Here is a 17,690-nt window from a genome sequence, read left to right on the forward strand (position 1 = left end):
TATGCTGAGCACAGGCCCCAGACATTTCCCAGGGTCACCTGTCTGCTGCCCAGGAGCGTTCAAGGGGGTCAGAAGATACAGCCTCCCCTCCCCGCCCCCGTGTCGCTCACAGTGGTGGTACGGAGGGTGCACACTCGAATCCGATAGAGACCACGTGAAAGCATACCTCGAATGCTGGCGTGAGCGAGTTTCCCAGCAAATGTCCAGCTCAGACACGGAGGTTCGCTGGAGCAGTGGGGAAGGCGCCTCGCACCGAGGCAGCTTGACCCCAGATGACCTGTCGAGTGATAACACTCAGGTGGTCCTGTCCCTCTCACCCCCGCGGCCGCTGAGCTTCCGGGTCATCCACGCTTGCTCGTCTTCCCTCCCTCCTCAGCCTTCTCCGATCCAAACCCTGCCTCTGTGCCGACCTCGGACATTTCCTTCCAGTTCTGTCCACTCTCACACGGTGGAGTCTACCCGCATCTGGAGAGCCGCGATACTTAAAGATTTTTGTCCCTCTCTGGTTTCTGCCCGATCCCAGACCATCATTCCTGCAGGCCTACGGCAGCTCCAGGGCCACCTCCCACTCAGCCTGTCTGAAAGCCCACCTTTTCGCTGCCAGGTTGCTCTTCACATGGTCTCTGTTGGGGTGAATGCATCACCGCTTCCTGACGTCTCACCCGCCCACCAAACAATCTTGCAAACTAGAAACCCGAGAGTCGCTCTGGACCAGTGCCGCCCAATAGCGCTTCCGGTGATGTCGGGACCGCCCGTCATCGGCATCGTCCTACGGGGTAGCACTGGTCACGTGGGGCTCTTGGGTGCTGAGAATGTGGCTAGTGTGATTGAGAAACCGAATCCTTTTTTAAAAAATACGTTATTATTGACTTTAGAGAGAGAGAAAGGGAGAGGGATAGAGAAACATGATGGACCTGCTGCCTCCGGCACACCCCCTACTGGGGATCGAGCCCACAAGCCGGACATGTGCCCTGACTAGGAATTGAACCAGTGACCACTTGGTTCGTGGGTCGACACTCAATCACTGAGCCACACTGGCCAGGCAAGAAACAGTTCTTAATTTCATTTCAGTGACGTTCAGATGCTCACAGGTGGCTAGTGGCTGCCCCATGGGACAGCATAACCCTGTTCTTCCTCTGCCTTCCTCCCAGGGTGCCATCATGGTTAGAATCCCACGGAGGCCAGCAGGTCTCCCTCTTGCCTTCCTTCCTTCATCCCCTTGTCTCAGACTCCCTTCCTCTCTGGCCTGGAGGGCTGCCCGAAGCCCTCGATGGTCCCACCTCTGAGCCTCTTCTCCCATCCCCTGAGCCTCCTCACACGCTCTTTCCTCTGGCCCGAAAGACACATATTTTAAAAATTGTAAGCACGTCCTTCCCATCTTTCTGAATTCCTTTTGGGTCCTCGCATAATCCACTTTCTGCGAAGTAATTTGTTTTGGCAACTCTGACGCTCAGAGTGAATGCCTGAGCTGCCTCTGCCGCTCCTCTCACTTGATAAAGCTTGACTCGCACTCGACGGGCCTCGAGCTGGAAAAGGCTGGGAGGCAGCTCTGAATCAGCCTTCCGTGACGCGTGCCGATTGGGCACTCTCTTCCCTTCCCCCCGTGTCTGAGACACGCTCAGGGCCCCCCACCCTCCGGGCATCTGCTTACCAGCTGACGCTGCCGGAAGAAAAGAGGCGGTTCTAAAGCGGCGTGTGTGAGAGACAGATTATGTGTGAAGGGCAGGAGCAGGAGAGGAGGCTGGGTGCCAGCGTGGGCCCAGCCCGCTGTGACCTTGGGCAGCTCCCGCAGAGCCTGGCACCTGCCCTGAGCCGGGTCCCTGCTGGGCCTCCTCTTCCAAAGGAGAGAAGTTGGGGACGTTGAAAGGGACTTTCTAGTCCAAACATTCATTTGTCTTAGATCTTCCTTTGCCTTTTGGACCAAAAAAATCTTCCCCCAGGAAGGGAAGAGAGGAGAAGACTGAGCCAACTCAGACCTGGATTCCAGTCCTGGCCCTGCCACCAGCTGTTTGGCCATTCACGAGCTAGTCCTTTACTCCGACTCACTTCTTCATCTGTTAGTCGTGGTGAAACAACCATTATAAGTGAATCCAAGACGATAACCTTATTATTTGGATGGTGAAAATGTAGCGTTATTGACGTTACCCTCGCAGGAGAGCGCCGTGTCCCTCCTCCCGCCCCGCACCACCACGCTCTCCCAGCCCTGGCGCCATGGACATGTGGGGCCAGGGAATTCTTGGTTGTGGGGTTGCCCTGCGCACGCACTGTGGGGAGCTCGGCACCCCGCCCCTGTTTGCTCGATGCTGGTAGCATCCCCACCATGTGACATGGCAGTGTTTCAAGACTTGGCCAAATGCTGCCTGGAGGACCAAGCCACGCCCCCCAGAGAGCCGCGGTCCTGCACTGAATGCTTTGATAGCATCTCCTGTGTACAAGTCCTTTCCCCTCTGCCTCCTCCTTTATTTAAAACAACAACAAGCATCTCTCACCCCTCTGGCTCCCTGGACACTGGGCTAGGACAGGTGGGATGACAGTGGACAAGATCGTCCCTTATCCGTAAGGAGTCGCCCGTCACGAGTAACTGGCGATGGCACAGCAGTGACTGTCCCCTACAGGGCAGGAGCGGGAGGGGAGAGATGGCTGTGTCCATCCAGGGGGCGGCAATCTGGGAAGGCTCCTCAGAGGAGCCGCCAGGTTTCTCTGGTGCCAGGAGCGGAGGCCAGTCCCCTGGTCGCAGAGGCGAGCAGTGCTGAGCGTCTCGGGGCCCTGCAGTGTGACCCCGAAGGCCACAGAGCCCGGCGAGGGTGGGCGGGGGGAGCCTGCAGCCGTGCACACATCAGTGAAGGGGGGCATGGCTGCCGAGGCAGAACCGATCCGACACCCGGAGTCTCGCTCTGCATCCCGCGAGCTCCGGCTCTGCGAGCCTGCACATTGCACCGGGAGGACACGGTGTCGCCCTGCGCTTCCGCAGGACGGCCTGTACTCTTGGCTAGCTGTTCAGTCCAGACTCAGGTGTTGCTGGAGCACACGTGGTCCTGCCACGTTGCCTGGGTGTGCACCAGGAAGCGGGTGTCCACCAGCAGGGCTGTTCTCACTCCCAGTCGCCTAGTCACGCACACAGAAGGCGAGATGCATTTGACAGGGCGTTTACCTGGCTGTCGGGGAGATACCGTGAAAACACAGAAGCCTGGCTGTCTTTACACCTCCCTGGGGGGCGGCGGGGAGGTGGGGAGCGGGTGATCAGAGAAAGACGATGACAGTAACTTCTTTGTATAGTGCCTTCATTTTCCTAACGGCATTCATTCCCCTTTTACGGCACCTGGTCATCACAGCAGCCAGTGGATTTTAGTTGGCAGATATCCTCACGCCACTGAGTCAGTGAGGAGACGGAGCTGGAGAGCAGGTTCTGTCCACGTGACCCTGGCAGTGCCGGGCCGGTTCCCTCCTGCCCCCTCCCCATGGGGGAAGGAAGGGACTTAGAAGGTCCCCACGTCCAGGTCGTCGAGAAGCAGGGACGAAGATCCAAGCTGTGTCCAAACATCCTTTGCCAGATTCCTTCCGGGGCCCCAGCTTGGTCGACCTATGAACCAGGAGGTCGCGGTTCCATCCCCAGTAGGGGGCGTGCAGGGGGCAGCCCATCATGGATTCTTGCTCATCATTGATGTTTCTGTCTCTCTCGCTCCCTCTCCCTTCCTCTCTCTGAAATCGATAAAAATACATTTAAAAAGAACGCATGCAGAGCCGAGGTACCGAAATGGCTCAGAGGCCGCCCATCCGCCCTTACTCTGCTCCTCACCTGGTTGTGCTCTGTGTGCGGGAGGGCCGGCAGCTCAGGGCGGGACGAGGCCGGCTTTCCGCTCGGCTCTGGTTCTGCTTCGCCCGACCGCCACTCACTGCTTGTCTCGTGGTTCTGCAGCTTTGACCCGAAGAGAGCGGTGCAGCAGCTCCGAGCGTGCGGGGTGCTGGAGACAATCCGAATCAGCGCAGCCGGCTACCCGTCCAGGTACGTGCCGCCGCCACGCTCCGCTGCCCCCAGGGCCCTCCGTGGGCTTTCCGCCAGAAACAGGCCCTCCCAGCTGTTCCCGAGCACTGGGCCAGGCGGGTGCCGGCGGAAACAGGCGTTCCCGTCGGGTCTGCAAAGCGTGGGGGTCGCCAGCGACATCCTCGGGGCAGCTTTCCAGTTTCAAACTGGCGTTGGTCTGGGTGATGCGCTGGCCACTTGCAAAGGAGATTTCTCCTCGACTCCGCTCCCACCTCGTCCCCTTCCTCCTTCCCCTTTTATTTTGGTAAAACACACATCGTATTTACTACTTCTAAGTGTCCGGTTCGGTGGCATTAGCACATTCATATTGTCACCTACATCCGTTTGCAGAACTGACACGCTCTACCCATGAATCAGTCACTCCCGTCTCCCTCCCCCCAGCCCCCGACGACCACTGTCACACTTTCTGCCTCAGTAGAAGCCGGAGGCAATTGGAAGCCGGCTGCTTTCACACGAGTAGAGTCGTACAGTGTCTGTCCTTCTGGGACGGGCTTATTTCACGGAGCATCATGTCCTCAGCGTCCACCCGTGCTGTAGCGTGTGTCAGAATGTGCTTCCCTTTTAAGGCGGAATAACAGTCCGTTGTATGTGTAGCCCACCCTTGGTTTATACGTTCATCTGTCCGTGGACTGCTTCACCTTTTAATATAGCATCAAGTCTCTGGTGGAAAACACAACTTGAGTTAAAGGACAGCTATTGGGGTCCAGCCTGCCTCAGGGATGAGCATGAAGCCACCCGTGTCTGTGGAAGCTGTGCCAAGGCTGTGGCACGTGCCTGGAGCAGGGGTGGGGGGGATGGTGACCAACCAGCGCTCGAGAAAGCGCACTGCGCACCAGGGTCACAGCAAACACCGGCCGTGCCGTGGCCCTGAGCAGGGCACTGTCGCAGGCCGGAGCCTGTGGGTTTTCCTGTGTCCCGAGAAGTCCCGTGTGTCAGGAGGTGGAGGGGGTGTCCCCCCCCCCCACCGGCCCCCGCCTCCCTGCACCTCCACCTGCGCCTTCCCACGGCCTTGAGGAACCGCTTCACGCGCAGGGGTCACTTATAGAAACAGCCTCGCCATCAGTCGTTCCCAAGCCGTGGGCCTGGGAGGAAGCTGCTGCCGGAGTTAGGAATGTGCGTTTGACCCGGGAAGCGCAGAACTGTCACTCAGCTGCGGCATCCAGGCGGCTTTGCAGAGCCTGCCGTCACGGCTTTGTTCAGAGGCTGTGCTCGGCCAGGTGCAAGGCGGTGCTGTTCATCCCCTTCTCAGCCCCATCCCCTCCTCAGCCCCATCCCCCTGCTTAGAAGAAAGACGGAGTGTCCTGGGCTCCGGCTCCTTTTTGAACTTGGGTCTGAAGACAAGTAGCTGAAGCTGCAGGACCGATGCGCGAGCCACACCTGTCCTTGGACGAAGGCGGCTTTCCTTCCGCGCCCTGACTGTCGGGCTCCAGCCTTTAGACGGAGGGACTGGGACCCAGGCCATGGGCAGTAGTTCAGCTTTGAGTTCAGAGCACTGTGTTCTGGCTGATGGGATTGCCTCTCAGCGGCTGCTCCACGCACGGGGTTCAGGTCAGGTGCAGTTCACGCAACCTGAGAGGGAGACAGGGCCACAGGAGCGCTGAGCCGCCGGGTTCCAGACCTCACACCACGGGCCGCGGCCCCCTCCGGCCCCTGGCTCTTCAGTCCCGGCTCCCAGGAAGGTTTCTTTAGCCCCCGTCTTCCGTCCAGCGTCCCTCAAAACCCATCGCAACCCATGGGTGGGTCAGAAATCAGTTTAATGGGTCGTGACCAGCATCTTGTTTTTTAATGAAATAACGTGGGGTGGAAAATAGAAGGTGGCTGTTTGTGGCAGAAAGGGCGCCATGGCCTGACCTGGCATCAGTTTGTATACAGATGTGGGCGCATTCTGACGTAAATGGACTTTGCCACCCGAGACCCAGAGAAGGAAGGGAGCAGCTCAAGGCCCCTGGGTGGTTGGACCACCTTCCTCTGCCCGCTGGGTGGTCGTTGCCATGCTGCTCCCCATCAGTGAGGCGCTGACGTCCAAGCTCAGGCTCATCAGAGGAGTGAGGGGCAGGGCCGGGACCAGGGCTGGAAAGAGCCAGACCTTGCTTTTCCCGTCCAGTGATTCCGGAAGAGGCCCCAGTCCTGCTGTCCAGCCCCACCCCATACCCTGCCCCCCGGCCAAAGCATCCTTGGGGCCAAGTGTGCTTTCTGCCTCATCAGACCGCCTCAGGCGTGGCAGCTGGGAGGGTGTATTTCCTGCAGGTCCTTAGTTCCCTGTGGGTAGTGGCTCCTCTGACTGCTCACTCCATCTGGCTGCCGGCAGAGTTGCCGGCAAAGCCGGGGTGCCCATCCACTCGCTGGCCTGGTGTAGGGACGTGATGGATGCCTTTCTCTGCCTCCTAATTGCCTCCTGGTTCTTCCCAGCAGGTAATTAAGGGCGCCTGTACCTTTTGTTCCTGTAATTGCAGGCGTTGTGGAAAGCTAGGGAAGGGAGGAAGGACTGTAGGATAGCACAGAAAATGCTCCTCGGAGCTGTGGTCTCGAGGTTTAGGCTCGGATCCAGAACCCTGCCTGGCGCCGCCTCCTCACATGCACGTTCTTAGCAGACCTTGCGAAAGGCCCAAAGAGAGGGTTCCCTTCCCAAACCACCTTCTGAAAGTTAACTTTGGGAAAGAGGCCCCGTGGCTTTGTGGCACTGTTGCTAGTACTGAGGCAGAGCGGCATCATCCATAGTATTTCATTTAGGTCCTGGTCCCTTTCACCCCCGCCCCACTGCCTGGCCACGGCACCCAGCGTGGCATCTGTCTGTGAGGATGAGTGGTGAGGGGCGGGCTGCGGGCAGCTTCCACGCCTGTGATCGGCTGACTCCACGCATCGCCTACCTCTCTGCCCCCGCCAGCCATGGTAACTGCTCTGGATTTAAGAGGGCGGACGCAGCATCACTGGGTTTTTTAAAAAGTGCTGCCTGCCGGCCCGCTTCCTCCAGGAAATTGGCGTGTCGGTTGTATCTGGAGATGCAGCCAGAGGTTCTACAGAACCCGAGTCCATCGAGCTGGTAGCTGTGCAGCAAACACCCGTCATGTGTGCTGACTTGGGGCCTGGCGTGGAGCGCGCTGTTGCTCGGACTGGGAGAACGCCCGGGACCAGAGGGGCCTGAGTCGGTGGGTCACTCCCTGGCGGCTGAGACCGGCACAGCAGAGCGGTGGCGCTTGCACTGGCTTGTCAAGTAACCGCACAATTCTGCACAGTTGTTCCCAAAGCACACCTCACGGCGGCTTCGATTAGGGGAATTGTAACTCTCACCGTCTTCCTGCTTTTCTCCCACTTCCGTGGCCAAAGGATGAATATCACTTTGCAGCGAGGAACACGGCAAAGGAAAGAAAAATGCAGTCCTGGCTCACAGGCCGTGGGCGAAGGGGTCCCTGGGGCTCGCCCAGGAGCCCAGGCGAGGGCCGCGCTTCCCGCTGGGCTGCCAGGCACAGTCCCTGCGCTCAGCCCCGAGGCCTGGCACAGCGCTCAGCCCTGCTCTAACATTAACACGCGCTCGGTGCCCCACCGCCCCACGCCGGAGAGGGAGAGGGCGGACGCAGCCCACGGCCAGCAGCGCTCTGCACTCCCCTTCCCCCCCCCCCCCCCCGCCCCGGCTTCGTACACCTGTCTATTTTTATCCTCCGAGGAAATGTGGCTCTCTGTGAGTCTGATTTAAAATGGAAATGAATCATTCAGCTTGAAATGTGCAGCGGTGGCTAAGAACTATGTCCATTATCGTGTACATAAAGCACCGTGATGAATGCTCCGTCCGGGAGAGGGGCTGGTCTGCCACCGCGGCGCCCGCCCCCCTCGTGTCTCGTGCCCGCGCAGTCATCCGTCTCCGCCTCGGGGCGCAGAGCAGCCCTGTGTCCCGGAGGAGTCGTGAAGCAAATGCCACTTAACAAAACAGTGTTTGTGGGGACTACTGAGTGCAATGTTTACACGTTTTTTAAAAAGCACCTTTTCTGCCCGGCTGGTGTGGCTCAGTAGCTGTATCTCCAGATACAGCTGAACCAGGAGGTTCCTGGTTCGATTCCTGGTCAGGGCACATGCCCGGGTTTTGGGTTCAATTCTCAGTGGGGGGTGTTCAGGAGGCAGGCGATCAATGATTCTCTCTCATCATTGATGATTCTCTCTTCTGCTCTCTGAAGTCAATGAAAATATATACTTTTTTTTTAAGTTTATTATTATTTTTTTATTTTATTGATATTTTACAGAGAGGAAGGGAGAGGGATAGAGAGCTAGAAACATCGATGAGAGAGAAACATCGATCAGCTGCCTCCTGCACACCCCCCACTGGGGATGTGCCCGCAACCACGGTACATGCCCTTGACCGGAATCGACCCTGGGACCCTTGAGTCCGCAGGCCGACGCTCTATCCACTGAGCCAAACCGGTTTCGGCTATACTTTATTTTTAAAGCACCTTTTCCTAAATCTTCAGTTCTTTTTCACTTCATTTATCTCCTCTTGTTTACGTAAAACAACAACAGCAAAAACCTCAGTGGTGCTTTCTGGAAAGAGGCCCCACCCCCGCCCCGTGGAGTGAGCAGCTTAGGGCTGTAGATGGAGATGGAGGCCCGAGAAATTGCCTGGTTGACTTTCCTGTTGAGTTGTATTTCTTTTTTATTGTTTAAAGTATTACATATATTAGTACATATATCTCCTTTTTTTTCCCCATTGACCTTCCCCCAGCCTCCCCTAACCCCTGTCGCATGCCCTCATCCCACCCCCCCAGTGTCTTGTGTCCATTGGTGTGCTTATACACATGCATACAAGTCCTTTGGTTGATCTATTTCCCTCCCTCGCCAACGCTCCCCAGCCTTCCCGCTGTAATTTGACAGTCTGTTCGGTGCTTTACTGCCTCTGTATCCATCTTTTCATTCATCAGGTTATAATGTTCTTTATTTTCCTTGAGTCGTGATTAAACTCACACGGTCCCAGCCCCGTTATTAAAGTCCACAGTGAAAGGACAATGTTGCTCTTCTTTGGAGTGTGGTAATTCTTTACTCGGGGTCTTGCAGGCTCCAGTTCTGGCTCCTTTGCCTGAGAGCCATGCTCCTGTCCTTGGGCTTGAGTCTGGCACAGGGTTCTCACCTGGGTGGCTCCTGACGGTCACCTGGTAGGGACTGACCATTTCAGAAGCCAGGCGCCCCCACCCCCACCCCTCAGACCGGGCACATGGCCCCTCACACCTTTGGCAAGGCTGCCAGGCTCCTGCAGCGTCTCGAACTGAAAGGAAAGCATGCCCCTCACGTCCGTGTGGGTGTGACCTCGGGGAACCGCTATGCTAGGAATCTTGGGCCCAAGCTGAATGTGACTGGGCAGTGGGTGCTGGGCTGCCCCACCCAACCCTGACCTGAAAGGCGGAAGGACCCTTGCCGTTTCCTAAGGGCCTGTGAGCACCCGACTCGCCGTCTCAGGGGCTGTTCTCTGTGGCCTGATGCCATGCGCGTGGTCTGAGAGGCCGTGAGGTCCGGCAGGACTCTCGGAGTTGGTCCATCCAGGCAGTGCCATCCCGAGACCTACCCAAGCGGGGAGGCGGCACATGCAGATCCTCCGTCCGCCCACCCTGGGCACTGGGCGGCCTGGGCACAGCGTTCCCACAGGCGATGGTTACGTCCAGCGTCGGGCTCTGGCTGGGACCCCAGAGAAGCGGAGGGGCTTGGGCGGGAAGGAGAGTAATTTCGATCTTCGGGAAGCTTTGTATCTTTCCAAGCACTGCACATCCACGAACCCCCTGGCGACGGGCGCGCTGGGCGGCTCCGTGTGAGGTGGGTGACGGCCTCCGGGTGTTGCAGACGGTGGAGGTGAGGCGTGCGGGCTGTGACCGCTGGCCACTGCCAGAGCCAGGCCCCTCTGCTCTCTACCCCAGCCTCTCCAGTACCCGCCTGCGTGTCTTTGCGGTCACAGCGCCCTGCTCTCTTGTCATTTCCTTAGCCTGCGGCCTCCCTGAGTTAGAGGACTGTCAGCAGTCGGAGATTTTCTAGTTAAGAGCATTTGATGTTTTCAGCCCTGTGGAGTGCTGCTCTAATGATTTTCCCAGAGAAATTACAAGCTCATACGGAAAAATAAGACACGTGAGAACACAAATAACCATGATACCGGATGTGGGACGTGCCCTCAGAAATACTGACCCCCCTGGGGCACTGCCGGGGACCCCCTGGCCCTCCTGCGGCCGAGAGGCAGGACGTGTCACCTGGTACACCTGTGTCCCTCCAGGTGGGCCTACCATGATTTCTTCAACCGCTACCGGATGCTGATCAAGAAGAGAGAGCTCGCCAGCGGGGACAAGAAGGCCATCTGCAGGTCTGTGCTGGAGAGCCTCATCAAGGTGAGCAGGGCACCTGGGCACCGGGTGGCCGGGCTCTGGGGTTAACGGAACGCCGTGAGAATGCGGAGGGTGGGGGCGGGGGGTACCTGCCTTTTTGGGTTTTCATCCTTCTCGTTGGAACGGATTCCAAGAGGGGAGTCCGTTTTCATACACCAGTGACTAAAGGAAAAGCCCGCTCCCCTGCCCGGGGTACATCCTGGCTTTGTTCACAGAGCAGCACACAGCGTTCCTCATCCCCCCGGGCGAGCACAGGGAAAGGCAACCGATTTTAACGTAAATAGATGCAGTTAAGACAGTAATTATATGTCCCCCCAACATTCCATAACGTAGTTTGAAACCAAATAAAATTTACTTGGGGAGTTATGTGCAATCTGAAATTATTCGATCGACTCGGTGGCAATTTGGGGCTAATCTTTCTAAAATGTCAACCAAATCAGGTCCTTCCCTTGCTCAGAGCCCCCCCCCCCAGGGCCCCCCGCCAATGCTCTGGCCTTTGGTGGTTGGTTCCTCCCACCACCCACCCTCATCCCCCACGCAGCCACGCCAGCTCGCCCGCCCTTCCACCATGCACAGCTTGCTGCCACCACAGACATTTGCATCAGCCCTGCTCTTCCAAACTCTCCTCCTCTAGGCTGCCCCCCCCCCCCTGTTCCTTCAGGTCTTTGCCCAAAGTTCCCCTCTGTGGAGATGGCTGACTCGGTTACGCTATTTAAACAGCCCCATCCCACCCTCCCAACCCCAGTTCTGTCTTTCCCATCCTCACCTGAAAACATACTTGGTCTTTGTCTGTCTGCCCTCGCATGCCCGTTGCTCGAGGGCCAGGCATCTTGTTCACGGTCATCCTGGACCCTCGCCCAGGGCCCGCGCCGTGGGTTACGTGAGTGCTGAGTGACTGTGGACCTACGGAGCAGGGCGCGTGAGCTCCTTCCGGGAATTCTGCACTGGAGGGGCGGTGGTGGGCGCGTCGCCTCATTGCTCCCTGATGGCAAGCCTGCTGCCCTCCTTACCTTGTAAAGGACCCCGACAAGTTCCAGTTTGGCCGCACCAAGATCTTCTTCCAGGCAGGCCAGGTAGCCTACCTGGAGAAGCTTCGGGCTGACAAGTTCCGGGCAGCCACCATCACGATCCAGAAAACCGTCCGGGGCTGGCTGCAGAGGGTGAAATACCGCAGGTTGAAGGGGGCGACCTTGACCCTGCAGAGGTACTGCCGAGGACACCTGGCCCGCAGGTGAGCCGCGCTGGGGCACCTCTGGGCGGTGGCTTGCGGGTGAGAGGCAGGGGCTAGGGACTGGCTCTCTTAGCTCAGTGATCTCTCTCGGCCTCTGTCCTTCGAGAGGTTCCTGCTGGGCCCTGACCGCACCCTGACTTCTTCCCAGCAGCTGGGCCCCCCTCTTCCATGCCCCTCCCATCTGACGGAGTAGGTCTAGTTCCCAGGTCTCCTGCCTCCCCCGGTCCAGCCACCCCCCAGTGCTAGCCTAGGACTGGCTGGTTGTGCCACAAAACCACCCCTTTCCGTTTGCTTAAGCTCCAAAGTAAAATGATCTTCTTTTAGAAAAAGCGGTAAGTTCAGCCTCTCTGTCACAGTTAACTGACACTCAGCTTCAGGTTTACACTGACCGTTTCAGAATCCTCTGGGAGTTTAAAAGGGGGGCCGGAAAGTCCTGGGGGCCCCTTTCTGAGTTGCTGCGCTGAGTCAGCAGAGGAGCGTGACGGTCTAACCCAGGGGTGGGCAAACTTTTTGACTCGAGGGCCACAATGGGTTCTTAAACTGGACCGGAGGGCCGGAACAAAAGCATGGATGGAGTGTTTGTGTGAACTAATATAAATTCAAAGTAAAGGAGCGGAGGGGAGAGCAAGAGAACCCTCCGCTCTTTCGGCTCCGCGGGCCGGATAGAACAGCCGAACAGGCCGGATCCGGCCCGCAGGCCGTAGTTTGCCCATGGCTAGCACAGGCAGCCACCTGGGGGCAGAACCCGGAGGCCGGCTGGCCGGGCTCCCTGCCCAGCTAACACCCGCCCAAGGAGCCTCCTGCTTTCAGATGCTCCCCTCCCGACGGGCGTCCCTGGGTGAGGAAGCGCTAAAGCGGTCTGGGCGTCTCACTGAGACGGACTCAGAGGAGCAGCCAGTGACCTCTGCCCTAAGGACTTCCCTGGAGAAGTGACAGTAATTGCCATAAGGTCTTGTGTTGGAGCCAGTGCAACATGGTCTCCTCTGCTGGAATGTGCAAATGATGAGCCACGGAGTTGCATGCCCAGAGCAGGGTCCTTTGTATCGTACCCCCGGAGGCTTGCTGCTGCTCACCCTCAGGCCCAGGGGGGCTGTCTATTCGAGCATAACCAGAGACCGTGCGGCCTTTAGACCGCCAGACGGGTGGAGACGACCTCTGGGACAAAAGCTGTAGGATGAGAGGTCTGTCCGTGGTAGCAACACGGAGTGATCACGGCCACCGGTGCCCCCTGTCGTCACGGGCAGGCCTGCGTGGCTCCGCCTTGGGCTGTGTGCTCCCTGTGGGGACTCTGCTAGTGGACGCGCAGGCCCAGCCATGCAGGGAACCTGGGGAGCTGCAAGTCAGGCTCATCTCGGGCCGCGGGGCTGGGTGGGTTTGCGCCTCCTCGGGGCTGCATTAGGTGAGCTCCAAGTCCTTCCAGCTTTAATATTCTGAGTCTCCAGCTGAGGGCTGGCTGTGAATCTGGCACCACGCCCTTTAGGAGGTAAGAAGTGTTAGACAGATGTCTTTTGGCGGGAGCGTGGGGTGGGGGCGGAGAGCGGAAATGAAACAGGAAAGTCAGTGTCCACGTGCCATGCGACCCAGGCAGAAAGGGGTGGGGGACAGGAAACGGCCAGCTCGGGGCAGCCTGAGAGGGTTCTGTCCATTCAGCAAACCTTTCCCAAGTGCCTGCCAGGCCAGGCCTGCTCTAGATGCAGGAGGTGCAAGGATGATTGAGACACGGCCCCTGATATCTCCAAGCCTGGTGAGTCTGGCACAGAGAGACAGACAGACGTGATGTGCCCAGGTGGCAGCGAGGGGCTTGCAGGTGGGGAGTGGGCAGGGGAAGGGCACAGGTGGTCAGACTGACAGAGTTTGGGACTTGTGGGAAGACTTGCAGTTACAAGGAAGAGGCTAATTCTGCTCTGAGCCTGCACTTCCAGTGCCCAAGGAATTGCTACCATCAGTCAGAGGACGAGACCTGGCTTGACCTGGGGTGACCTTGACCCAGTGGGAGGGGCTCCGTTCAGGACCAGCCGAGGCCCCCTGTCAGCAGGCCCACCCTCTCCCTCCCCAGGCTGGCCGAGCATCTGCGGAGGACGCGGGCGGCCGTGGTGTTCCAGAAGCAGTACCGCATGCGGAGGGCCCGCCTGGCCTACCAGAGGGTCCGCAGGGCGGCCATCGCCATCCAGGCCTGCACGCGGGGCATGTTCGTGCGGAGGATCTACCGCCAGGTATGTGCCACGCTGGGTGCGAACTCAGACCTCAGCCCCAGCAGATGAGTTGTCACCACCATGAACGTTTGTTTTTTCTAAGTAGTTTCACAACTCTGTCCTCACAGAACCCTACCCAGAGTCCCCTGAAGTGGTGCACTGGCCAGGGTTCTCCAGAGAAATAGAACAATAGGAGATATGTGCGTGTGTGTGTGTGCATGTGTGTGTGTGCGTTTGTTTCTGTGTGTGTGCATGTGTGTGCGTGTGCGTTTGTCTCTGTGTGCATGTGCATGTGTGTGCGCGTGTGTGCGTGTGTGCGTTTGTTTCTCTGTGTATGTGCATGTGTGTGTGTGCGTGCGTGTGTGTGTTTGTCTCTGCATGTGTGCGTGTGTGCGTTTGTCTCTCTGTGTGTGTGCATGTGCATGTGTGTGTGCGTGTGTGCATTTGTCTCTGTGTGTGCATTTGTCTCTGTGTGTGTGCGTGTGTGTGCGTGTTGCGTTTGTCTCTGTGTGTGTGCATGTGTGCGCACGTGTGTGTGCATGTGTGTGTTTGAGGTTTGGCTCAGTGATTGTGGAAGCCGGCGTCTCACTGCAGCCGCGTCCCAGGGAAGCCAGCGGCGCATTCAGCTCAGGTGTGAAGGCCTGAGAACCAGGGAGCCCTGGTGCAAATCCCGCTCTGGGCGGGAGGAGATGAGCTGTCCCAGCTCAACAGTGAGAAAGGGCCACATTCTCCGTCCTCTGCCTTGTGTTCCATTCAGCCCTTGTGGATTGGGGGTGCCCACCCACACCGGGAGGCAGTCTGCTGAGCACCTCAAATGCTCACCTCCCTGGAAACACCCGCACAGGCACACCCAGAAACAGCGATAACCCGGGCTCCCACGGCCCGTTGACAAGATGAACCACCACAGCCAGGAAGGGTGCGCACCTGTGTACCCCTCTGACAGCCGAGATGCTTGGAGAAGCTGAGTCAGCCCCTGCGCCCCCGGGACACTCAGCCTGTGGCGGAGCCTGTCACCCTCTGGGCTCGCTCCGACGGGAGCAGGGTGATGGGCATCATCAGGTCTAGACCCTTGATTAACAGAGCAGGAGCCGTAAACCCAGCAAGGTGAGGTCAGGAGAGGACCCTGACCTCCTCCGCGCCAGGCCACTACCCAGAGAGGCTGCGCTACCTGGTTAGGTGGCCCAAGTCCGAGCGCGTCCCTCCACCAAATCACCCCCCACACCTGTGGTTTGACAGCCGAGGGCCTCCTGCAGGCATGCAGGCTGCACACCTGTTCATAAAACCAATGGCCGTGAAAGCTTAAGCCTTAGGGAGGCCTGTTCTCGGCACCTCCTAAAACAGGCTGACCGCGGCTCCCACCTGCCCGGGCTGTGCGTGAGCCTGTCTGGCTCCCAGCCTGCAGTGGGACCCACAGGTGTGTGCTTGTCCCCTGCCAGGTCCTCCGGGAGCACAAGGCCACCGTCATCCAGAAGCATGTGCGGGGCTGGGCGGCGCGCAGGCACTTCCTGCGGCTGCGGGGCGCGGCCATCGTCATCCAGTGCGCCTTCCGGAGGCTCAAGGCCAAGCAGGAGCTGAAGGCCCTCAAGATCGAGGCTCGCTCAGCAGAGCACCTGAAGCGCCTCAACGTGGGCATGGAGAACAAGGTGGTCCAGCTGCAGCGGAAGATCGACGACCAGGTAGGTGCCACGAGCTCCCACCCAGGGGTGCGGATGGACAGTGGGTGCTCCAAGGGCAGGTGTGAGCGAGACCCACGGCTTCCTCGGGGAACCACATGCCAGGGAGGGACCCAAGAGCGGGCATGTGTCCTCAAGGTGTCCCCTCTCAGCAGGAGGGGCCATGACTATGGTAGGCAGACTAGCAGCCCCAAGGATGTCCACGTCCTACTCCCCAGAGCCTCTGTCGCCTTACAGAGCGAAAGATGAGGCGTGGAAGGTGCACACACACCCATGCACCCACTTTCTGATATCCGAGTGGCCAGTCTTCTTGTTCTCTCTTCAGAGCAACTTCATGGACTGTTTTCTCGTACTTTGTCAGGCTCGGTGAACAGAGGGTGACTTTGACCCTTTGGATGCTGGGTTCCGAGGGCGCAGTCTTGTGCCAATGGGGCCAACCGCCCCCACTGCCCTCAGGACTCTCTGGTCGCCTCCCACATGCCAGGCCCTGGGATGGGTGTTTTATGTTCCCTCTCATCTGATCCTCACACAACTCTGTGAGGTCGTTTTACAGATGAGGAAATAGTGGACCAGGGACATGGGGTACCTTGCTGAGGTCACAGAATTAGCAAGTTCTAGAACTAGCATTTCCACCCAGGTTGGTCGGATCCCACAGCTGTAACGAGGGTGCGGCTGATGTTTTCACCCCAAACGTTACTCAGCTTCAGGCCTTCCCGGCTGCTCTGAAAGTGGGCTCACTGTGTCTGTGCTCGTGGGGGTATTAAGGTGGCCACAGGACCAGCTCCCGCCGTTCCCCTGAGAAGGGAAAGGGAGAGAACAGCTAGTGTGCATGGTGTGGGCTGGGGAGGAGGAGGAAGGTAGAGGGGGGCCACCAGGCATTGCTTCGGAGGTCACTTGGTTTTATTGCACCTGCTCTACAGTAAGTATTTTTAAGCTTCTCATGACCCCAATAGGACAAGAAAATAAATGAGCCATTTTGCACCATAGCCAGCTGCCCCGAACAAGAGCCCAGAAGCAGTGCGGAGAGAGCAGTAGAACGTGCCTACTCCGCTCTTAAAAAAAAAAAATCCTGACAAGAGACTGGATGTTTCTGTTCTGTGTGCGTTTCACCGGGTGTCTGGATTGGCAAGCGAGACAGAAAGCTCATTGGGTAGAGGACACTTGGCACCTGCCTGCCGCGATGTGCCAGGTCAGGGGAGAAGCGTCTGCACCTGGAGGGACGGGTGGACAGGAGAGGCCAGGTCCCTGGGCAGGCCATTGGAAAATGCCAGCACAGAAAAGACCCCGTCTTTCATGATTGACCCCGTTTTTCATGTTGCTGTTGTGCTGTTAATCTCTGACCAGAAGAGAGAGTTGGGTCAGATTTTGCCAATGAACCTTCTGGGCAAAGTATAGTCAGTGCTGGTGCAGCTGCACCCTGCCAGGAGCCCTGGGCACCGCCGGCCACCTCCCCCTGGGTTTCCAGGAGTCAGCTCTGCACTGGCTTTGCTGATTTCCAAAGTCGACTTGAGAGGTTAAAAATAGAGCTGGTATTTTACAGTCCACGTGCTTGAACATCAAAGAGAAGCAGATTTAAAAGGCCTATTTTTAAACAGAGCTTTTGCCTTACAATTCCTGCTTGGCAAGCATCTGCGAGTGGTGGAGGGGTTACCTCCCTGGCGGGGTGCCTGTGTGCAGAGGGTGGTCAGAGGAGAGGGGGAGGTGGATGAGCTCTTGCTTCCTTGTACCCCTCCCCATGTTGCCCGACTATGTGCCAGCCACTGTCCTCATATGTGAGCTCATTAAGTCCTCACCATAACCCTATGAGATAATGTTAACGTTACTCACATTGCAAACTGAGGCACAGGGCGGTTACCTGGCCTGCCCGAGGTCACACAGCGAGTAAGTAGCCACCTAGTTCCAGAGCATGTTCTGCCGCCTCCGACCATGCAGACAATGTTGTCCTTGGGCTGGCTGGCCTGTTACAGCGGGGTGTGTGACCTGCCGTCACAGAACATGCTTGGCCCTCTGTTGTGGGAGGGACATCCGTGTCATCCGTGGCACTAGCTCTTCAGAGGTTCGTGAGCTATCGCAGCCTCTTCACAGAAGGGGCAGCCATTTGGAATGGACGGGTTCCTATTCCTTCTGTGATGCCCGGAACAGCTCAGGCTGCCCCCCTGACACACAGGGTTCCTAAGGCAGAGGAGAGGACACACGTGTGCCGGGGAT

General features: G+C 58.2%; 1 protein-coding gene across 2 annotated transcripts in view; it reads left to right on the forward strand.

Moving 5' to 3' along the window:
- Positions 1 to 17,690, forward strand: part of MYO5B (myosin VB) — a 223,144-nt gene that overhangs the window by 159,659 nt on the left and 45,795 nt on the right. For both annotated transcript variants that reach the window (XM_080684268.1, XM_080684267.1), the window contains exons 17-21: positions 3,917 to 4,003; positions 10,278 to 10,389; positions 11,406 to 11,617; positions 13,674 to 13,830; positions 15,246 to 15,485. In XM_080684268.1, coding sequence (XP_080540394.1) covers positions 3,917 to 4,003; positions 10,278 to 10,389; positions 11,406 to 11,617; positions 13,674 to 13,830; positions 15,246 to 15,485 — 808 coding nt within the window. The remainder of the gene's footprint in view (positions 1 to 3,916; positions 4,004 to 10,277; positions 10,390 to 11,405; positions 11,618 to 13,673; positions 13,831 to 15,245; positions 15,486 to 17,690) is intronic.

Source organism: Plecotus auritus, assembly GCF_963455305.1.
Source record: "Plecotus auritus genome assembly, chromosome: 8".
Lineage (NCBI taxonomy): Eukaryota > Metazoa > Chordata > Mammalia > Chiroptera > Vespertilionidae > Plecotus > Plecotus auritus.